Below are 23,809 nucleotides of genomic sequence, written 5' to 3'. Positions count from 1 at the left end.
CAAAAGTATAAGGAATACAGTTTTTTTTATTTAATTAAATGTTTATTCCTACATACCCTCCAATAAAAATTACTAGGAGTGAGACAGAACTTTCAACAGCACCTCAAGAGAAAAACTTGAAACGAAACAGAATTTTACTCGAAATCTTTATACCCTACAGATCCAAAAATGACGCTTAAGAAATTCGGTTTCACTTTTTCTGAATACAATTGCAATTAAAAAAGCGTCACAAAATTGCATTGAAAAAATCCGAAAAGTAATTTTTATCCTTCTCTAAAGTGCCTTAAGCAAGGCATATATTTCCCATTCTTTAAATCCTCTTTGGTGCATATAGTAGTAACTTTTCCTAATTACCCTTGACCTTATAAGATGTTCTTTTATCAAATGTTTAGAATTGATTGAAAGAATGAAATTAATTAAATTTTTTTCTCACCAAATTCTCGACTGATTCTAGAACTTTAGAACGATAATTAAAGAACGATTTTTAAAAATACTTTTATTAACCTTATTGTTATTTTTAATACTTAAAACTTGAAATGCTTATAATGTAGCTTTTAAAGTCAGCATCAAATGATTTATTAAAAATGAAATTGAATAGGTGCCTTTTTACACGAAATATAAATGAAAGCTTGAAATCGTAAACAATCCAAATCCCTTTTTTTTTTTTTTTTTTTTTTTTTTTACCAATTCGATTCTGAAATCGTGATAATGATTTCACAATGCTTGAAATTATTTTTAAAAAAAAGTATTTTATTATCGAAATTAAAATATATTTTAAAGTAAGTTCAATAAAAAATATTTTCTTGAAATATCTGAGATAAATTTCTGTATAGAATTGCTAACTATTTAAATAGAATTCAGTAAATAATGGCTTATAAACTGAAATATTTTTTTTTAAATTTCTTTTTGGTTATTTCTTTGCTACAGTGTAATAAATATAAACCATCGAAGCAATCAAGGAATTTTTCCACTCTCACTTATCACTTTAAAATTGCTTGACTTTTATTTATTTTTACAATTTTTAAAATTTTGAGTAAAACATTTTCTTTATGAGCGAAGAACTATGCACATATAAAAAATTCTGCATCTTATCTGCTTTATAGTCTTAATGTAATGAACCAAAATATTACGAAGTAAAAAAAATGACCTCTTTAAATCTTTAATTTGTTTATTTTTTATAAATATCAAAATAATAAAACAAGTGTTAGTGAAAAAAAAAAGTTCAACTTAAGTTATTTCATCAACTCAGCTTAAATGATTATGACTTAATTTTAAATTAGTCATAAAGTACTTGAAAATTAATTTAACAGAAATCAAATCCAACCTAAATGTAAAATATATCATTTCTTCATTTATTTTAATTCTATTAATTTTATTTACAGCCCGGACAAGTTGTAACGAATGGGTGTGAAAAATGTCAATGTCTCAACAATACCTTGATTTGCTCAACAATTCTTGAATGTAAAAAACCGGCAGAACTTGAAAAAATAAAGAAACCGCCGAAACCAAGAATACTACCACGTAAGAATTTTTATCCCCATTTTTTGCATATAGTGCAACATTGAAAATTCTGTTACACAGGCGAAGTGTCGGAAATCCAAACGGAATTTTGTACGCAAAATAAAAATAAAAATAAAAAAAAAATTAGCAATCTTCTTTAAATTAGCCTGCCCTGTTGATTAAAATCTTTCCTAATTAAAGTTTAACTAGTAAATTTAAGGTTTAACTAGTCCTTCATTTCAAATCACGGTATTTAATTTCAATTGGAATCTGGGGCACACGATGAGCTTAAATGCCCTTTTAAGCTGGATAGTAATGTCTGACTTTTATCTTCTTCCAAATATACTCCATTTAACTATGATCCCATGCCTTATATTGTAAGATTTTCTTTTCTATTCATCATCTTTTATACAATCTTATATATCTTATATACAACATTAATTGATCTTCATATGGTGTAATGTCTTGATCTAGACTGATCAAATAACGAAGCAGAATTTCCAGACAATTCCTTATTTTACAGCCCTATATATACAAAAGAACAACTTGTTCTAATCTTGGTTACATAAATAGTTATTTACATCTGCAGTAGGAAACACAACAGTCAAAGTCGAAGGCTTTCCTGAAACTCAGTTGGTTCTCAGACTCCGAACTCATGGGCGTAGTCCAACAATCCTCCTGCAATTCGTTTCCTCTCTCCTCTTAAAAGAAAATCTCCGCACTTTATTTCGGCGACAATCTCCGCCTCTTAATTTACATTGGTCATTTGAGCTCTCTTTCAGTCAATCGGGTTCAGCAATATGCTCTCTCAGCGGCGCCAGTCGGTCGTGGGAAGGTCCTTTGTGTGATGCACCTTTCACAACTGACTATTCTGGAACACGGAGTTATCGTAGTCCTTTCACAATGAGAAACATTTAGCATCCGGATTTTTGGACACCCCTTTCTCTTTGAAGGTACGATCAATACCTCTTGGACGAGGAATTCCTCATGTGGTCTTTCACTGTAGTCGTTAATGAACAGATGCGAGACCACCCAGGTGAAAAGATCCACCATCTGGCTATCTCGAAGAGTTTAGTATTTAACAGCGTCGACACAGCTGGCTGTAAATGTCTTATCAGTACTGGGAAACGGGGAATGTTACAACGGTAACTACGGAAAAATAGAACGTTTAAATATTTGAATTTGATATTGAAACTGTTTCCGATAGTTAAAATTTTAAGAAAAAAATTACTAACGAAAATGGCTTAATTATTAGAAATATGTAAAATGTTATGCTATATTTTATTCAGTAACTAGATAAGATTTTTTCACTGTAAAATATTATATGAAACAATTTTGATGGATTACTGATTGTTCTATCGATTTAATGAGGGGAATTAGAGCCATTCCTGAAATTAGATGAGTTTAAATGAAATCATTACTACCATTTTATCATCTAATCCTCCAACTCATTTTGTCCTATGCATTTCTATCTAAATTAATAGATATCAACTTATCCACAGAAAAGCGTCCACACCCTAGACCTAAAACTTCAGGCATCCCATAAAACGTTTTATTGGCATCAATATTTTGTGCATATAAAGGCTAACTAATACTATATCAAAATGATGCCAGCGTCCTGGCATAGGGGTAGCGCGTCTTCCCCGCGATGTGGGCTGCCCGGTTTCGAGTCCCGGTTCGTGCATGGTTGTCATTCCGTCGTTCTATCCGTGAGAGGTGTGAATGTGCCCTCCTGTTAAAAGGGGTTGTGCAAGCGAATGAGTGATGCGTGAGTAGCTAAATCGTACTCTTGACCCTAGTTGGCGCTACTGCGAAAACAAGAGACGCTCCCCCTCCGGCTTAAAATCGCTGTCTTAGAACAGCGGGCTTGTCCGTGGCAAGTGCCATAAGAAACAACAACAACAGTATCGAAATGATATTTTGTATGTATCAGGTGCGCGCAAAATATCTGTAGCAGAAAACATATACAAATTACAAGTATCAAGTAAATGGTATCAGTTTATGGATTAGATTGATAATTTCTTCTGCTTCATTCGTTTTCTATAAGGTCTATTTGTATTCGTTTTCTATAACAGTTTAATACAAAGAATTATATCGACCTACCCCTGCCTAGGTGACAATACGATCATACGTAATTATACATGTTTCATTGACAGGTATTATTGTCCTTTACCATTAATGACATGCAAATACCATTGTAAAACCCACCACCTTCTCTTATGCTAATTAACCCTTTCTAGGGCCGTGGTAAGTATGCTTCCCACCAAATTTATCAATCTTTGTATGAAATTATGTAGGTTGGCATAAGTTCTGACAAATTTTTTTAGTAAGTCAGAAACTTAGATGATTCAGTTCTTTATTTCAAACAAAATGGTGTGTCTTGATTTGTTACTAAATTATTAATTAACCAAATTCATTAATGAATCAAATTAAATTTATGTAATAAGCTAAATGAATCCCTTTTCTTATTCTAATTTCAAGCATAAAAATATTTTAACATAATATGACTAGAAAAGAATGGCCCTTTGAAGGGTTAAATCAACAAAGCCTTTCCTTTGCTCTTCTTTCCCGTCAATCACTGTTAAAATTCAAGGTCAATAGTAATAATTACTCGAAAAAGCCAAATCTTACTTTGGAATTCAATTTGTAACAATATTGGATACCAGTCTTGATGCAAGCACGATAACTGATGTCCACCAAATACTCAGAATCGGTTACCGTCTCTATCAGGTACAAGAAACTACCAGCATCAATTTGCACCTGCCACAGGAAATCGGGTATGAATCCAACTTTTTCAATGCCCTTTTAAAGTAATTTACTTTGTCAACCTACTTTAAAGACTTTACTTATTTGTCAGATATTTTAATTTGGAAATTACATTAAAAATTCCTCAAATTCTGCATTCGAATACTCTTTGTCGGCATTTATTCAAAGAGAAAGTTTTTAAACGACATAAATGATATCTGATAAAATATCGCACAAAATTAGAGCAATCACTGATGGGCATATAAATATAATTACGCAATTTTCCATAAATAATCACAATAAAAAAGACAATATTTTTTTTTATATATATTGAGTGAGTTTGTGTTTCATGACACAGGTACCAAATTTTGCCATGTTGTTTTAATTTTACGGTAGGAGCTTCTGGTATTATGGGGGAAAATGTGTAATTGGCATCATTAGTTAATATGTGATAAAAAAAAAATTCTGTCTCGTTCAACTGGGCGACCATCTCATCGATGTGATTTTATAAAAGTGAGGTTATTACCTCAATGCCATTGAAATGGCTGAAGTTATATAATTGATATTATTATTTTAAATGTTATTCTTATTTTATGACAAATTCGTTTGATATGTCTACGAATTCTTTTTCACAGAATTCATAGAAGAGACTCAGATGCCAGTAACACTCCCTAGAGTGACTACTTCGATTCCGGGCGGTTTAGTACTGGAATTGACAACGCCCGCATGCTCTTTTTGGTCACGTTGGATTGATAAATCAAAACCGAAAAAAAGTAAGAAGCATGGAGAAAAAGAGGATACTCGACCGTATATGCTGAAGCAAACAGAAGGCTTCTGTAAGAAAGTAAGTTTGTAAAAAAAATTGTGTAATAGATTTACGATTTTCAACCGGGATAGCCTGGTTGATAGAGCGTTGGATTCGCATCCCTTGGGTTGTGAGTTCGAACCCGCCAACCGATGATTCTCCGTGTGTGGTGATGGCTGGCGCACGTATAAATCTGTCGTGGTCACAAAGTCCATCATGTCGAGAGTAATACCACTGGGAGTTCTGGATCAGAGATGATCATTCTCTGGTTCAGGTCTAACTTACGATCTGTGGTTGGTTGAATCAATGAAATCAGTCCCGTAAAAAGGGCTGTGACGCATGAGTAACTAATTTGTACTCTTGGCCCTAGATGGCGCTACTGTTAAACAAGAGACGCAAAAATGTTGGCTTAAATTCGCTAATTTAGTCAGCGGACTTGTCTATGACAAGTGTCATCAGAAACAACAATAGCAACGATTTTCAACATCAAACTGACTGAAAAATCTTTAATTTAAACAAATGCCGCGGCTCTGATTATCAAATTTTGAATTATTTATCCTTGGTGTAAGACAAATTTTTAATATTATGTATGGTCAGAAATAAATAATTGTTTTTTTTTTGGTAAAAGATTGTTATTTTATTGTATAATTTTTCATTAACCCTCTGAACCCGGTCTCTCCCTGTTCAGCAAATACCTTGACTCGTTCGTTTTTGGACGCATACCACAGATCTAGGGATTAAATGTAATTCGCGACTAGCAGGTCATTTGTAAATGACGAATCCATTTTCATTTTGCGCACAAAACATTACCCCAGGTCTTGAGACAAAGAAGTATCAGATGCCTCTCATTCTCACATTAGCCGAACTCATAAAGCTAAACAATGATCATATTACTTATTAAAACAGCTGGTTTAATATTTCTAAGAAATATTCAATATTAAGCTAAATTTGAATTTGAAATAGTATACAAAAGCTCTTTACTGCTGGAATTGTTTTATTAATTTGTCGAACCACTTATGTGGCATATCTATATTTCTTACAAAACTGAAGCACCCGAAACGCTTGTTCCAGTGAAGTATGGAGATCTCCCGAATATTTGTGCCTTACATGTGATTGACAAAACACCTGGGACAAATTCTTCATGTATTAAAATAGTTTACCTTGAAAAAAAAGAAACGCTGAATTTTTGGTTGATTCTTTATTTAAAGCAAGCATTTTGAAATGCTGAAAAATAATTTATTTAAATATATAACTTAATTTCAAAAAATGGGGAAATTTTTTAAATTATCAAAAAATAGAGTTTTTTTATTAACTTTTTAAATTCAAATAAATTAGTAACTTATTTTTGCTTCCATTAGCATCTTTCCTTTTCAGCTCGAATGTTTTAAGGTGATTTCGTCTAATATGCACCACTTTCAATTTAGTTATTCTAAAACGCACCAAAATAAAACCCCTAAGGCATGTTTAAATTTACGAGCAGTTTTATGTCATATGTCAGCATGGTTCGTTCTTATTTTCCTTTACCTACTTTTAATAAACAATTTTTTCTATCTTTTTCTAGAGACATTGGAATGTCAGTCACCATTAGCCGGTTACAGTTAAAAGTGGGAATAGAATTGAACTCGCAAGTTGTTTAGCCATTTCTAATAACCATTTTGCATCAAACATTTAGTGAGCACATTTCATAAATAAAATTGACATTTCTATTTTTAAGTTGTCTGTAAAAGCTGAAAAGTTGACTGTGTAAAATATCCAAAACTGTCAGTAAACTATTTCTGGTATTTGGATAAATTTTGAAGCTTTTACTAACACTAACTAGGAATAAAGAGTTACGGATTCGGTAACTAGAACTTTTAATAGCAACAATCTTCAAACGTTATTTCTTTCACGTAGCTTTTGAACTCAAATAGTTTAATGATAGTTTATGCTGTAATTAATGCACTGGCCTTCCCAAAAGTTTTTAAACATATAGAATAAGAATTTTAAAGAACACTAATGCTTTAATCATAAACTAGAGCATCCGTTTAATACCTATTTAATTTATAGGTATATTATTATATTCACCGATCTTTTGCTTTTATAGGATTAGGAAAATTAATATTTTTCACGATTTTTTTAATAATTATTTCATTTGCAATGCTTTTAAAATATACAAGAGAGCATCAAAATGTAAAGGGACATTTGAGGAAAGATACATTTATTCTAATGATAAAAAATTGAAAAACATAAATCATTTTTCTACATAATACCTCTGGAATTCAACGCACTTTCCCCAGCGTTTTCTCAAGTTTTTTTTTCCCTTATTATTCCGTCGGAAAAAGTATTTCGGTTATATCTGTAACCAATTTTAAACTGCCTGAATAATGGCCTCGTCAGTTGCAAATCTTCTTTCCCTTATTCCAAGCAGATGAAAATCGCTTAGAGCTAAGTCCGGACTGTTTATCGAGTGTTCCATCACTTCGAATCACAACTCTTTTATTGTTTCGGCTGTACATTGGACAGGCAGAATGTGGCCGAGCGTTTTTTGCTGTAGGCTGACACCTTTTCGCAGTTTTGCACGATGTTTGAATCCGATTGCAGGTTTCAGTTTAGTTTGCAACAGATCACAATAGTTTCCATCTTTCAAATTCTCCTCATTGGTCGACGTCGATGGCTTACCCGATCTTTCGCTGTCCTATAAAGTTCTTCCCTGTTTGAAATGTTCTATCTATTCGTAGATCTTGCTTCGCGATAAACAGCTGACACCATACTGCGCTTGCATTCGACGAATCATTTCCGCAGGTATAACACTTTCGACAAAAAAAGGCGAATCGAATCATTGCCCTCATTCCCCCTATGATGCAGTTCGGCAATGAAGTTGTTATATTTAACGGCCTGCTGCACTCCAATGACTAGCGCGGGAATTAAAGTGACACGTTCCATGGAAGTGTTGCCTATTACACTAATTCATTCCTAGATACTCGCAGTGTTATCAAACCCTGGAAACAGAAATTACAAAAGTTCCTTTATTTTTTTACTTTCCCTCGCATTTAGATCTTTAGAGGTACTGGTTTTGATAAGGATACGACTGATAAGGTAGTATCATGGAACATAGAACCAGTCCGTTTTCATAAGTAAGGAGATATCAGCTTAAGCTTATTGAATTGAATACAACCGTTTAATTATTTCGCGACATACTTTTCAATCGTATTTTTCCCCTTTTCACAGTCTTCTAGTGACTAACCCTTCGTCTGTCTAGTACGAAGGGTTAGTCACTAATCCGTTAGATCCGGAGAATAGTTATGAAGTGTTATTGAGTAAATAGTGCATGAAGGCGTTAGATTTCTAATTATATAATTCATTTTTTTTATTTCTGAAAATAATAGCATAAAAAATTGATTTCTGTTAAATTTCGCTTAAGACTCCGTAACAATTCACATTCGATGTCTCACTTAAACAATGAAAATGCATTTGATGCCTTTCTCTGCAATAGATCTACTTCTAGTTACTCAGGTGAATGCTGTATCAAAATATTATATATCTCTTTTTTACTTTTAAGTTTTATATTTAAAATAACCTTTAATTGCCTCTCTTTAATGTATTATTTAAAATATGCATTTTTGGGGCATTTTATTTCATAAAATATTTTCATGAGTGCTTTTTTCGACATTAGATATCTTTTCTTCATTATCTTTAATGATAATAATTTTTTCCTTATTATTTTTTTCTTTTATCTTTCATTATTGAATTATCCTTTCTTTGCAAAAGCTTACATTTCGATTACATAAAATGTCTATTTCCTAAAAAGGAGAACGTTATTGTTTGATTTTCTCTGGTATTAGAGTTCATACATGTTCTATAAAAATCTTCAAGCTAGTAGATTTTTCCTATATATTCTATTTCAGATAAATGTAAATGTTTTGAAAAATTTATGACATACAGTGTGATTAAAGATTTGGCATACAAGGTGTTAAGGAAGGTAAAAAGAAAAAAAAACTAGTCAGAATTGCACAGAAATTTATGACCAGAGAAGTCATCAGCAAGAGCTAAGCAGCATCAGAAGTTAAACACTAACTTGACAGTAACTGGTAACAAGTGATAATTTAAATTTGGCTATTAAATAAGGCTAAATTCCCCCATCTGCTTTAAAATATTCCATTAATCGCATTAAACTTCCTTTCATTAAAAATATTTTTTTTTACACTGATCCATTCTGAGAAAGAGTTGCATAAAAAATTTGAATTAAAACGATATTTTTTTCATTTGAAACGAATAGTATTTTAATAATTTTTTCTAAGCTGAATTCTTAATATAAAAAATAAACTGTCCAACAAATTCAAACAGCTGTAAATGAAAACCAAAATTTTAAAAGGGTCTTTTAAAGTTAAAAATAGCCTCTCACGTTGATATATCAACAAAGTTAATCTCAGATCTGAGGTTTTGCATCATTAATCTGAAGATTTGTTTTTATATTTGGAAGATTTAAGAATTTATCCATAATTGATTCCTTATATTTTTCTCTTTGTTTTTGTTGCCTCCCGTGTTGATAGGATCTTGCTATCTATTTCAGAAGAGATTAATTATTCAATTTTCTTCCTTTTGTTCAATAGTCGTTTGGTTTTTATCTTCTTCAGCAGAATTTTAATAGATTTTTTTTATCTTCTTAAGAATTGCTTTTTAAAGAATGTCTGCTTTCTTTTCTTGGTGTGTGTATGTATTTGTCATGATACAATTTTTCATGACAAACTCATTTTTTTTTCTTTAATCAATTAAGAAATGTCACAAGCAAGAAATATGATGAAAAGAAAACCCAATGTAAAAAAATAGAAAAAATTAGTGTCTTTAATCAGGAGAGTGGTATTCTAAATAGTCTTTTTTAGAAAATATCTTAAAGTAAAAATAACCTGGAAAAACAGTTTAATTTTTCCTACATTTATTTTAAGCTGTTATAGATTTAATGAATATGTATTGAAAAAAATCCATCTGTATAGAAAAATTTACTTCCCCAAAAACTTATTTTTACCGATATTTCAATAAATGTTTAATGTCAGAATAGCGAGAAATAATATATTGAATATAAGCATAAAAGATTAGGCTTCCTTGCATTTGTTTAAGAAAGCGTCATATCAATAATTTTTTTTTTGTAAAAAAAGTATTCATAAAAGAAATTAATAACATTTAAAGTAAAATGAGAAAATTCGTTAAAGTAGGAATACGAAACTGCAAAAAGATTTTATTAAATTTTTCTGTCTTCCTTTGTAGTTATTCCATTCATTGGAGAAATTAAAAACGCCACAATATAAAGTTTTTTTTCAATGTATTAAAAAATTACAATGAATATGCATAAATGAGAGGTGCTGGATTTCCCCCAGATTTGACCGGTTTCCTTTCAATTTTGTTCAATATTTGTGCAATAAAACAGAAACTCGCAATATAAAAGCACAAATTAGGATTATAGAATCAATTTTTAAAAACACTCTGCTGTATCATGACAATTAGATAACATGCTTATAACTTAGATATTCTCAATTAAATATTTTGATAAATATTAATTAAATATTTTAATATAAATAATAAATATAAATTTACATTATCGTTTATATCCGCCATATTTGTCTGATGGAAGGAAAGAAAGATATATTGAGATTCTTAAATGATGCAAAAATAATGATCCCCGACTTTTAAACTAGGCGTCCATTTGGCTTTGTGTCAAAATCTTTAACGATTTTGGCCAGCAAAATGAAGATTCTGCAAAATGCAAGAATTATGAAGATCTCAGTTTCTAAGATTATCTATCGTAAAAACCGAGATCAGAAGATTCTTCTGGAAAATTCCATTTTAACAGCACGTTCTGTCAGCAAGCTAGAGTGTTCAAACTGGTTAATAACTCTGGAGGTTTGTCATTCGGGTGAATTGGTAAGCTGTACATGCTGAGAGTTATTGATAATACTGTTATTTAATTAGTGACTTTCTGTTTACTTGTGTATCTAATTTCTACAAGCTATGTTTTTTTCATACATCTTGGCTGTGATTTTGTTACATATGCTTCGTGAATTTGTTTTATTATCTATAGAATAAAGAGCCATTTTTCATTATCCATTTTAATGGATTGTTGTCAACATACACCATCATCAGAACAATTTTCTTAACAATACATTGGTGGATTCTCACAGAAGAAATTCGTTTGGTTGCAATTTGCCTATATTGTTATGAAAATGTGTTGAGAAAATTAGGTAATGTAGCCTTTGAAGAATGGCTTGTTCGTCCAGGTCAATAACTTCTTAAGCTATTAAATAATTAATACAGAATACACTTTTTAAATAAAACATTTGCTAATTTTAATTGATATTACTGGAAAACATTAATTTAATTGTATCAGTTTTCTGTAAAGTTAAAAAAGAAAGAATATATATTGCGAAATAAAAGCGTAAATAAAAATTCTAATATTTGCATAACAATTGGCAAAAATATGTGATGGAATGATTTGATAGAAGAGTTAGAATTCCGCCATAGCATTTAAAAACATTGTTACATGTAGTTTATTAAATAATTAAAAATATTATTAAAAGTGGTTCGGTTTTCTAAATTTTTCTATCTTCCCTCCAATTATTTAAAAAATATCTGATTTTTTTTTCAAGAAATTAAATATGTTTAGACCCTAATGAAAAATCTGTTTTTTCAAGATATTAAATATATTCTAATCAATTTATTTTTTAAATACACTTTATGGAAAGAAATGAATTAATTTTATTTAAAAAAATAAATTGATTAGAATATATTCAATTTCCTGAAGAAAAAAACATGTTTTTAATAGGATTTAAAAATATTAAATTTCTTGAAGAAATTCAGATTTTTTTTAAATGATCGAAAGAAAGGTCGAAAAATTTTAAAAACCGTCTATTTGTGTATTTAACATCTACTTACAGTCCTCTAGATTACACATCGGAGTTTCCAATTACATTTTCCTATGAATTTTTGACTTGTTTCTTATCACAAAAACAAGTCATCTAAAAAAATTGCACGTGAATTTTTAAATCATCGTAATGATAATTGGCATCATAAAATTTAATACAAATACCTTAAAATCTGCTAAAAGAATCGTTGTAATTTTTTTTTTGTTTCTTTAAAAAAAGCGGGAATATTATCAAAACCATAAAGACCATTTTCCTTTCGTCTGCTTTTAAATATTCCATCCATCCCATTCATTTAAATTTCGTTCAAAATGTATAATTTTTTTACAATGATTCATTCTAAGAAAGATTTATATTAATCTATTCGAACAGAAACTTTGAGTTAAAGTAATATTTTTTTTTTTACTTGAAGCAAATAGTATTTTCATAAGTTTTTCAAAGCTAAGTTTAGTAAAAAAAAAAAACTGTTCAACAAATTCAAACAGCTGTAAATGAAAACCAAAATTTTAAAAGGTTCTTTTAAAGTTAAAAATAGCCTCTCGCGTTGATATATCAACAAAGTTAATCCATATCTGAGGTTTTGCATCATTAATCTGAAGACTTGTTTTTATATTTGGAAGATTTAAGAATTTATCCGTAATTGATTCGTTACATTTTTCTCTAGGTTTTTGTTGCCTCCCGTGTTAATAGGATCTCGCGATCTATTTCAGAAGAGATTAATTATTCAATTTTCTTCCTTTTGTTCAATAGTCGTTTGGTTTTTATCTTCTTCAGCAGAATTTTAATAGATATTTTTTTTTCTTCTTAAGAATAGCTTTTTAAAGAACTCCTGCTTTCTTTTGTTCGTGTGTGTGTGTATTTGTCATGACAGAATTTTTCATGACAAACTCATTTTTTTTCTTTAATCAATTAAAAATGTCACAAGCAAGAGATCTGATGAAAAGAAAATCCAATGTAAAAAAATGAAGAAAAAGATTAGAGTCTTTTATCAGGAAAATGGTATTCTAAATAGCCTCTTTTAGAAAATGTTTGAAGATAAAAATAATCGGAGAAAACAGTTTAATTTTTCTTACGTTTATTTGCATTTATTTCAAGCTATTATAGATTTTAGTGAATACGTATTGATAAAAATGTTGAACAACTTTTAGCATCTGTATGGAAATATTTACTACTTAAAGAAACTTGTAATGTTAACCAATACTTCAATAAATGTTTAATGTCTGAATCGGGAGAAACAATATATTGAATATATGTATAAAAGATTAGATATCCTTGAATTGGTTTATGAGTTCGTCATATCAATGAAAAAGATTTCTCTGTGAAAAAAAAATGAATATTCTTAAAAGAAATCAATAGCTTTTAAAGCAAAATGAGAAAATTCATTAAAAAAAAAGAAAACTCGGAACTACAAAAAGATTGTATTAAATTTTTCTGTCTTCCTTTTTTTTTGTCACAATCATTCGGGAAATTAAAAACACCACAAAATGAAGTTTTTTCAATGTTTTTTACTATTGATTTTTCTGTAAAAAAGTGCAGACTCTGTAGAAAATGCCGATGAATATATATATAATTGAGAGGTTCTATATTTACCCAACCGTCTAGATTAGACCGGTTTCCTTTTAATATTGTTTGACATTTCAGCCATAAAACAGAAACTCGCGTTGTAATAATACAACTTATGATTATAGAATCAATTTTTATAGAAAATTCTGCTGCATCACGGTAATTAGAGAACACTTGTTTCACTTAGATATTATTAATTAAATATGTTTTGAAATATCATCAATTAAATATTTTAATGTATGTAACAAAGTAATACGAATCTGCGTTATTGTTTATATCCGCCATATTTTTTGATGGTAGAAAGGAAAGAGAGATTCATAATAGGTGCAAAGATTATGCCCCTTGACTTTGGTGATAAACTAGGAGGCTATTTCGTGATTTGACAAAATCTTTAGCAATTTTAGCGAGAAAAATTGTGGTTCTGGAAAATGTAATGATTATGAAGATATCAGTTCCAAAGATTATGTGTCTTAGGGACCGAGATCAGGGCATTCTTCTGGAGAGTTCCTTTTGACGACACGCACTGTCAACGGGCTGTAGTGTTGAAACTGATTAATAACTTTGTAGTTTTATCTTTCAGTTAAAATGGTAAGCTGTAGATGCTAAGCATAATTGATAGTACTGTTATTTCAATAGTGTTTTTCTGTCTGCTTGTGTTGCTGATTTCTACAAGTCGTGTTCTTTGCATACATCTTGGCTATGTTTTTCTTACTATTTGGTGGGTTTTTTGTTAACTATTCATAGAGTAAAGAGGCATTCTTTCATTTTCCATCTTGATGGATTAATGTCGTCCTACACTCCCACCAGACGAATTTTATAACAATATATTGTTGTCAAACAAGAAATTCATTTGGTTGCAGTGTGCCTTAATAATGTTATGAAGATACGTTAAAAAGATTAGAATGAAGCAAATTCTGATACCAGTTTGTTCGCCCTGGTCTTCTTAGGCTATTAATTGATTAATATAGAATATATTTTTAAAAGCCTTTCGCTTTATTTTTTGACACGACTGAAAATTATAAATTCGATTGAATAGGTTTACTACAAATTAAAAAGGTATATACATTACGAGATAAAAGAAGAAATGAAAATCTTAATATGGAGTTAACGGTTGGTAAAAAATACGCGATTGAATATTTTTATAGAATAGTTTGCATTTCTCCATAGTATTTGTAAACATTGTTACAAAAAAATGTATCAAATAATTAAAAATATAATTAAAACTAAATTATATAAAGTTAATCATATATAAAGCCCCGTTTGAAAGCAACATTAGGACTGTTTTGGCAACAGGTAATTCTCAATCCAGTTCAGGTGACGAGGATGGCATCGGAACTGGCATCACTCTATGCAGACTTTCGCAACACACCGAAACATCTTGTTTAAATTCAGAAAGCCCAATCACACGCTTTTTTACTAAATTGTACACTCATGTAAAAAAATTTAAAAAAATGTCTGTTTTGGGAGTTGAAACCTTCTAACAAAATATAGCATGTCCAATCACAAAAATAATAAGAATCAAACCCAAATGCGATACTAACTGTCACAAACAGCAACGTTGCATGCAAACATTTTTAAATTATTTAATTTAAAAAATGTCAAATGTGTATCAAATTTATTGGTGATTAACAGTAAAAACTCTTATGATGCAGAGAAAATAATAAAAAAAAGGAATTTTTTCTTAAAAGAACCTTTAAATCCCTCTCTTAAACGTAATTTCAACATCCGTAGGTATGTATCTAACAAAGGTAATAAAGTTTTGAATAAAAAATACTTATATTGTATTCTAAACTGACTGCAAAAGTCAAATCGAATAAGCATGAAATTATTTTTTTCATCAAGTATCTCATCTTTATGAAATTAAAAGAGTTAGATTCGTTTCGCTGCAATTGTAACAGAATGGTTCAATCATAAAAATGCCATGCTTGTAAATAATAGTGATATATCTACATTTGATAATGAAATAAATGACAATTAGCAAAGTTTAAATTAGCATTTAATTGTAAATATTAAAATTTTAGCGTAGTTTAATCAATATGGAGAGAGAAAAATCCATCTAACGATACTTTAAAAAAATTTTGAATTTATAACCTTTTGTTCAACTGATCCTCTTTTATTTAGCTCGGAACAATCCTAATTACTTATTTTTTTCAAAGGACACTTGACGGCCCTATAGTCTGAATATAAATTAACACAGTAGCTGCAAAATGAAGAAAAGTAGATGGAATTTTAATATCTAAAGAGTAAACCTTTATCAAATTTTTAATTGTATCTGCCAATGATTGATCATTTGTCCGTCTGTACTTTTACAAACATGTGAAATTTGAATATACAAATATATGAAAATTGGTATGTGATCTTGTGACTACAATACAATTGTAATTCCGTGTCAAGTTTTGGAATGAAATTGATTGGAAGGAAATATGCCGATAATACATATTCGGTTTTCTGTTACTTGTGTATCAACCACATCTCAGCAATTAATGGCCAATAATCACACGTTCTTAGGCTCGTTCCTAACAACTGTCCGCCAATAGCATACGGACAGCACATTTTTATTAAAGAGTATGCAATGATGCCTTGAGAGGGAGACTATTCTTCTGCTTGTTATGTTAAGTTCTGTATCAGCCATAATTTATGAAATATCTAAACTTTCATGTTTCATTAAGTAGTATCTTAATTTGTAAAAATCTGGTGACATAGTTTTTTGTTCTACTGAAAAACAAAGTTTTGAAATTTTTGATAGTTTATTCAATTATAATTTTGTCGTATCCTTCCAGGGTGTAATTACAGCTATCGAATGCAAGGATGTGGAGACAGGCGTCGACTATTCAGAAACAAATGAAGAAAAGCTCGTCTGTAAACTGAGCAGAGGATTTCAGTGTCAGAATCGTCATCAGCCTGATGGAATGTGCCGCGATTATAAAATCAGATACTTCTGTTCATGCAGTGAGTTTCGCAAAATTTGGTATTTAATCGTCATACAGGTTTTAATACCGAATCTCTGAAATAATGTTATACAAAGTAATTCAAAACTGAACAAACAAATTGTGTTAGAAAAAGTTTTAAAAAGTAATAAAACTAGTAAAAACATAAATAAAATAAGCATGGAAACGGTACATGGATAGGATAGAGGACGCTTTTTACCAAATACGTACATAGATTTTATTGCTACTCATTTCAAATTACTAATGTATATGGATAAATACAGTCTGTGGTGAATAGCTTATAAGCCAGTTAACAACTACGCTACCCGAGCAATTGCTTTTGTATCATGGTCATGTTACTGGACTGCGAACCACAAGGTCCCAGGTTCTATCCTCGCGCATCGCAATCCGCCATAAGTCGTTTGTAAAAGATGTAATGGCAAAGAAGTATTTTCAGACAATTCGACAATCTACATGCTGCCACTACGAGGCATGGATAGCTAGGGGATGCTAAGAATTTTGTTATAAAACTGAATGTATTCATGCAATTTTCAAAGAATCAAAAGTTTCCAGTCATAGGTTTGTCTTTTCACATCTTCGAATATTCTTTAATTCATCCAGAGGGCCCTTCCGAACATATTTGCCTAAGAGATTCCGAGGTATTTTAAAGCAGTTCGTATTTTAAATTTTGTATCACATTAAATACTTCATTCGAAACAGCTTAAAATGCGCAATGTTCCCAAATCAGGAATTATTAGAAAGAAAAAGTATTATGAATCTTTTAAATACTAATAAATATACTAACAAATATCGTGAGGAGAAAATATATTCTACAGCCCCAAAGGAGAGCCACTACTAACTACTAAGCATTATATTTAATGATTTTATATAAAATTGAAGTTACTAAATATTACAGGCAATTTTTATATTAATATTCATCTCAAGCTTCAATAATTAATATTTTTTAAATAATCTATTTTATGTATGTTAAACGTAATTAAGGGGCTATCACTTTTGCTGCTTCTGATTTCAAGATTATTATAAAAATGCTTATCGTCACACTAACCGAATTTAATTTAAACCGAGTTTAATTTTTTTAATAAAGATTAAAAATTGAAGAGTTTGAGAATCCAAAGCTGCTGAGGCTAAAATAAATTTTAATAATTATATAATACCTCGGCTAAAATAAATATTGTTGAGGAACGAGATTCCTTATAGCTTCATTATGAGGTAAATGAAAATAATATACGAATTTCAGGAACATTTATTTAATTTTTTTCTAAGTTCCCCATTTCACAAGACAAAACAAACACGAACATGAAAATACACGACACTCACTAAAATACAATCTAATAGAACCCCAAGAAGGGTAATGGGAAATATACCTAGATGTTAATAAAGTGACGCCATCTGTTATATCAAAAGAGAACAATATCCAATAAAATTTCCAAACAAACAATGTAAATTTTGTCTAAAGAGCTAAAAAGTTTTTTTTTTTTAAAGGAGAGTTTTCTTTCTGCAGGAATAGCCTTACAATAAAGTCCTCGTATAAATTAAGGAAATTATTACTTTAAATTATTACATATGATAACTGAGGTCATATGGTACATATATATCTAACTAAGGAAAATAAGATATAAGTAAAAGCAATTTTTAGTTCTAACTTTGAATCAGCCAAAATAAATAAAATATTGCATATTGTATTTTAAAATCATATTAATAGAAAATAGGAATATAGAGAAATTGTAATTCCCAATTAATTCAAGTTAAAGTATTTGCATTTGCCAAGTTCCATTACATTGAAAATAATAAAAAAACTCACTTTTAAAACGAAATTATTTCCATCTTCACAAATATCAGATAAAAAATAAGTAGAAGAATTTAATCCCTGTAAATCTATCAAGAGTTCCCAAAATAAAGAAAGAACGTACCTACCTAAACTGTAACAAATTATATTGATTTATTTTAAAGAAATCACTTCAAATCTTGGATTACAGATTAAAGGCTTTTCAGATGTCAAATTATATTATAGTTCTCTCGCTTTATTCGCTATCTAGCTGCAACTTGCTTTAAAATGTTATTTTTTTCTGTTTTATAACTTGCATTTTTATTGATTTAAAATAATTTTTTCCCTCTTGTTTTAAGCTTACTTAATTCCACGCTTCAAATTAAGCTTGCATGCGTGCGCCACATTTGCTAAGCATTTGCCAAGATTTCTTATTCCAGTAACTTTTGATTGATAGTTTCGACTACACCAGTTCAATTTCATAATTTCTTTTACTATCTCGAATACAATGCAAATAAAGAAGTATTGTAATTATCGAAAAAAAAAATCTCTAAAAATTCGAGATTTTGGGAAATCTCTGTTTCAAACTTGTCTGAGTTCGTAAAACACATTTTTTTGGAATTATGGTTAACTGCCCCTCTGTTAACATAATATCTAAAAAATGTTTTGTGCTATTGGATTGAAAAGTGCCAATTACTTTGCTTTTGAAGCTAAATTTCAATATTTCTATCAAATTTCGAAAGAAATCCATTTGTGGTGAATAGCATATAAGCCAGTTAACTGCCCTGCTACCCGAGCAATTGCTTTTGCATAATGGTTATGTTACTGGACTGCAAACCACAAGGTCTCAGGTTCTATCCTCGCGCATATCATTTCGCTTCATTTGTGACCTCGGACAATGAACCTTCAACCTTCGTACAGTTGTTGTGGCGCCATCTACCCGCAACTAAAGTCGTCAGACTCACTTGACGCAGCAAAACCAAAGTCGTCAGTCTCACTTGACGCAGCAATCACTCACCCACACACACTCGCTACTCAACTGGGTACAGGCCCATTAAACAACAGCTATATACTCAACAGCCATATCGTTCGTCTCACCTCCGACTCACTGGAGGGAGAGTCTGTGGTGAATAGCATATAAGCCAGTTAACAGCCCTGCTACCCGAACAATTGTTTTGGTATCATGGTCATGCTACTGGACTGCGAACCACAAAGTCCTAGGTTCTATCCTAGAGCATCACATTCATCCGCTAAACATTCACAGGAAGTCTGGCTTGTTGTCCGAATGAATAAAAGTAGATACAATGACTGCAAGAGGAAACTGGTTTCATCAACAAAATTTGGCACACATATTTAAACATATGTAAATTCGTGCCAATTTCTGCGCCAAATTCATCAAGTGTTAAAATTGTTATTCGGCATTCATGTAAATGCAATAACTCGAAAACGCAACTACTTATACAAATGAAATTTGGCACTAAATTGAAATTTGACGTCTAAAGTGTAGATTTCTTTTGTCAAATTTTGAACCAAATTTGACAGAGAGTAGAATGTTTGCCTGCATAGAGTTGCGAAAGTGTAGAATATTGAAAGGTTTGCATGCCTATAAACGCCATGATCCAAAAACGCAACGAATTAAATAAATGGAATTTGACACGTGATAGTGTTGCAAAGACTGTATTAAAATTTGATTTAATTATGTTGATGAAGTTTTTTAATTAATATATCCATTATTATTTAATTTTAATTATTATACTACAAAGGATAATACTCTAAAATGTGGGACTGTGAAAATAAAAGTCTGAGTATTTGTGGCTTCCATGATTTTGCCCAAATTGCACAGTTTCATGCGGGGAGTTGCAGTTTCGGGGTTCCTCTTAGTTTTTTAAGGATTCAAATTAATAATTATATCTATCCATTTTAATGAACATCGTGTTTTAATCATTTCTTACTCCATTTTTCTATTCTTTTTTTAGGTGAGCTCACAACAACACCAGTTCCGCTCATCAAAATATCCACTACCCCAGGGTATACTTGTAAGTATTATCATTTTCGTTATTTAACAAATTTAAGCGTTTTGTGATTCTTAACTTATGGACTATAGAATTTTAAAAAAAAAATTGCAACAATGATAAACAGATCTCAATAAATGAATAAAATGTTTTATTTTAAACAAAGTTTTCTTAAGTATCAAAGTAATTAATTAAAACCTTTAATTAATATTGTAAGAATCGTATTAACCTCTTTTCTTTTACCTTCTATTCATATTCAATTGTTCAAAGCATTTTCTCATTTGTAGAAGATAATTTATATATGATTTTTTACCTACCAGAAAATAAAAAAAAATTAATGTAGGTTTTCATGAAAATGAATATTAAAAACATTTGACTTAAATATATATCTATATATAAAAATTTGACTTTATATCTTTGATTTAGATCCGTGTTCTGATTTTGTTCCTTTAATTGATGGACCAAATCCCTTACCCGATACTAGCCTTAAAGCATCAAGCAGCAAATCGCCTCTTAGTGGACCTGATGCAATTCGCTTGGAGAGTACAGGTACATATATACGTATTGTGAGCAGTAGTAAAGTGTTTCATGAGATAATGTATTATACAAACGGAAATCATTTGATTCGGTTTCTGAAATAAATGGCATTCTATTTATTCCATATTCTTTAATTCCTGTTTTGAAATTTCTTTTGATTTCGATATTTTCGCATTGTTTAAAATTATTCTTTCTTATAATTATTTTAATTCTTGTTTTCTTTCAATGTTTATATATCTTTCCATATTTTAATAAAAATATAAATGTATTGTGATATGAAATGTTCAACATGCATCATATTCAGAATCATGATTAAAGAAAATGATTCATCATATTATGTTTTATATCCATTTTTTCAAGTTATATCATTGTGCTGCTTCATGACCATTCTTTTCAAACTCTCGATTTCTGAAAGTATTAAGTTTAATGGAATAGCTCAGAATATGCGGACTTGTTTATTAATTCATAATTCTGATTTCATATCTATTTGGAACAGTGTATTACATCTAATTATACATATTAATTATACATAATTATATACAATTATTATTTATAATTACACAAATCAATAAGCATAAAGAAACGGCTGAAAATTAAAACGAGTCTACTTTGATCAAAACGAAGCTGTTAACATAATCATTTTTATCACAACATTGCCCCCTTTCTAAAAATATGTTGGATTCTGACTGGTTCTCCCAACTCCTAATTTAAGTCTCTATCGACAACCAAGATTTTGTCTAAGTCTCATGCGCAATTCCTTGAAACTTCCTTTTCTTCACTTCATCACAGTAACTAAATCATCTATTGGCTTTCTCACGGGATTCTAATCCAGAGACATGGTATGAACATAATTCATCTCGTATGCCTAATTTCGCGCTTGTTCTATCATGCATTCTACCAGTTCCCAGCATTTTAATTGAAAACCGAGCCTTCAAAAATTTTTTACTCCCGGAGATAAGCCCCGCATTGGCCGATGAGCTCCATGAAGACAAACATACTCCCTCAGATATTAGATGCTCTTGTCTGTCTAAGGTGGAAGATCAGTTACCTTCTCTTGGATGCTGGGCTAGATTACAAATCCATGCCGGTTGCCTATCTTATGGGATATAAGACATCAGTTTCCGACAAAAAAATACCATTTGTTAAATCATGTAGAAGTCGATTGTCTTCAAACTAGATGCGTGTGTCAAGTAGCTACAGATGTTTACATTTCTTGTATACAAAGAGGAAGTATTGGAATCTTTAAAAGTCTGAAGCGAAGACCTTGACTACTTTCTGTATTTCAGATTTCCCTGCGTTCAAAAGGCATGGGAAGAATCTTTTGGAATTTTGTTTGTCTATGAACACAATAACTCAAAAAGGCTTTTGAGCTAGATGGGTAAAATTTTGTCTATGGACTGTACAATACACATGCAGATAATTGTCAATATATGGAAGAAATCGTTAAAGGAAGTTTGTCCGCCTCTCCGAATGCAAGTAAATACGATGACTACAGACTTCAAAGAGCTAGATAAATGAAATCTGATACTCTAGCAACTAAAATGTAGGTTCTTTTCATATTTGAACCAAATACTTCAAGGAGTTGATCATCTATCGGTTGTACTTTCATGAACATATAAATACGATAACGTAAATAAATTTAGGTTTGTGACCTTGTGCCTCTAATTGTACTTCTATATCATATTTTGGTATCAATCAGTTGGAAAAAAAGCATCCAAATTACAAATTGAATTTTCAGGTACATGTGTATTTAAAGGCATTAATCGCCAACAAAAATCGCCAATAATCAGACGATAGAATACAGAAAAAAATGTTTCATTCCAAAGACCAATATTTCCTTACTATTGATCATTATTTCTATGCAAATTATTTGCAACTTCACCATAAGTCCACAATTTTATGCGGCAAGAGGCATGACACTTTTATAAGAGCGTAAGTAAAATGATTTGTGAAGAAAGACTACATTTATTAATTTTATTGCTGTCATTGATTCAAATTCCCATAAGGGCAAAAAGTAAGACGACAATAATTTCATGCTCTCTACCTTCACAGGTGCCAAGAAAGCGTGGACTCCCGAAGAAACAAACGAAAAACAATTCATTGAAGTTGATCTGAGTGATGTCAGAACCGTTTATGGAGTAATAACCAAAGGGAAAGAATCCTCCAAAGAATTTGTTACCTCTTACCAACTGCTCTACAGTAGCGATGGATTATCATATTCTTATTACCAAGATGAATCAGATAACAATCAGGTTACTTTTTGAAAGCTTCTTTTATTTATTTAATCAAATGAATACTTAATTTTATATAGAAATCATTTCTGATGTTTCTACTGTATGAATTTAACTTCGAATTTAAAGCACGTATACCCATTCTTGTCAATTTCAGATTAATGATTTATGATAAAGATGCAAGAAAATATTTTAAAATTTTACACATATTTATAGATATTTTCATGAATTTGTAAACATTGTTTGAATTTTTAATTATTAAGTTACTACTTCTGAATTGTTTTCAATAATTTGGAAGATACTGGTCTGGTGATATATTGATTTCTTGTAATAGAAATATCAGAGAGAGATTTATTGCATTGTCTTAATGTATTGATCATTTAGAAAATAGAAGCAATCAAACAGAAAAAAAGGAAGCAGCAAATTTTGCACAATTTAATGCACTGATTTTTTTTCAGTAATTTTTTATGATAACAATAATGTTAAAAACACATTTATTCTCAAGGTAGGGACGTTAAAACTTTTGAATGAAAAATTTTCATTATTTTTAATGATATATGTATCAATTATTTACTAAGCTTTTAAAAAATTTTATATAACTGATTTTATTAGTTTAGCAAAATGTATTACTTACTGTTTCTGTTATTAACAGTAGAGTGTATCTTTCCCAAAAAATTTCCTCCTTGAATTTCGAAATTTCAAATCAAACAATAATAGAAATAAAAAATATACCATTAAGTAATTAATATTTATTAATTTAAAAAAATTGAATTTATTGTAAATATCTTATTTTTATGCCAAGAAATATTATAC

At 30.2% G+C, this 23,809-nt stretch overlaps 1 protein-coding gene across 2 annotated transcripts in view; it reads left to right on the top strand.

Moving 5' to 3' along the window:
* Nucleotides 1–23,809, top strand: part of LOC129981119 (uncharacterized) — a 472,677-nt gene that overhangs the window by 279,150 nt on the left and 169,718 nt on the right. For both annotated transcript variants that reach the window (XM_056091801.1, XM_056091800.1), the window contains 6 exons: nt 1,383–1,521; nt 4,881–5,089; nt 16,284–16,452; nt 20,193–20,252; nt 20,655–20,777; nt 22,818–23,017. In XM_056091801.1, coding sequence (XP_055947776.1) covers nt 1,383–1,521; nt 4,881–5,089; nt 16,284–16,452; nt 20,193–20,252; nt 20,655–20,777; nt 22,818–23,017 — 900 coding nt within the window. The remainder of the gene's footprint in view (nt 1–1,382; nt 1,522–4,880; nt 5,090–16,283; nt 16,453–20,192; nt 20,253–20,654; nt 20,778–22,817; nt 23,018–23,809) is intronic.

The sequence above is a fragment of the Argiope bruennichi genome, chromosome 8 (assembly GCF_947563725.1).
Source record: "Argiope bruennichi chromosome 8, qqArgBrue1.1, whole genome shotgun sequence".
NCBI classification, from domain to species: Eukaryota; Metazoa; Arthropoda; class Arachnida; order Araneae; family Araneidae; genus Argiope; species Argiope bruennichi.
Note: the sequence above shows the minus strand (reverse complement) of the source record. Positions and strands in the feature narration are given on the sequence as shown.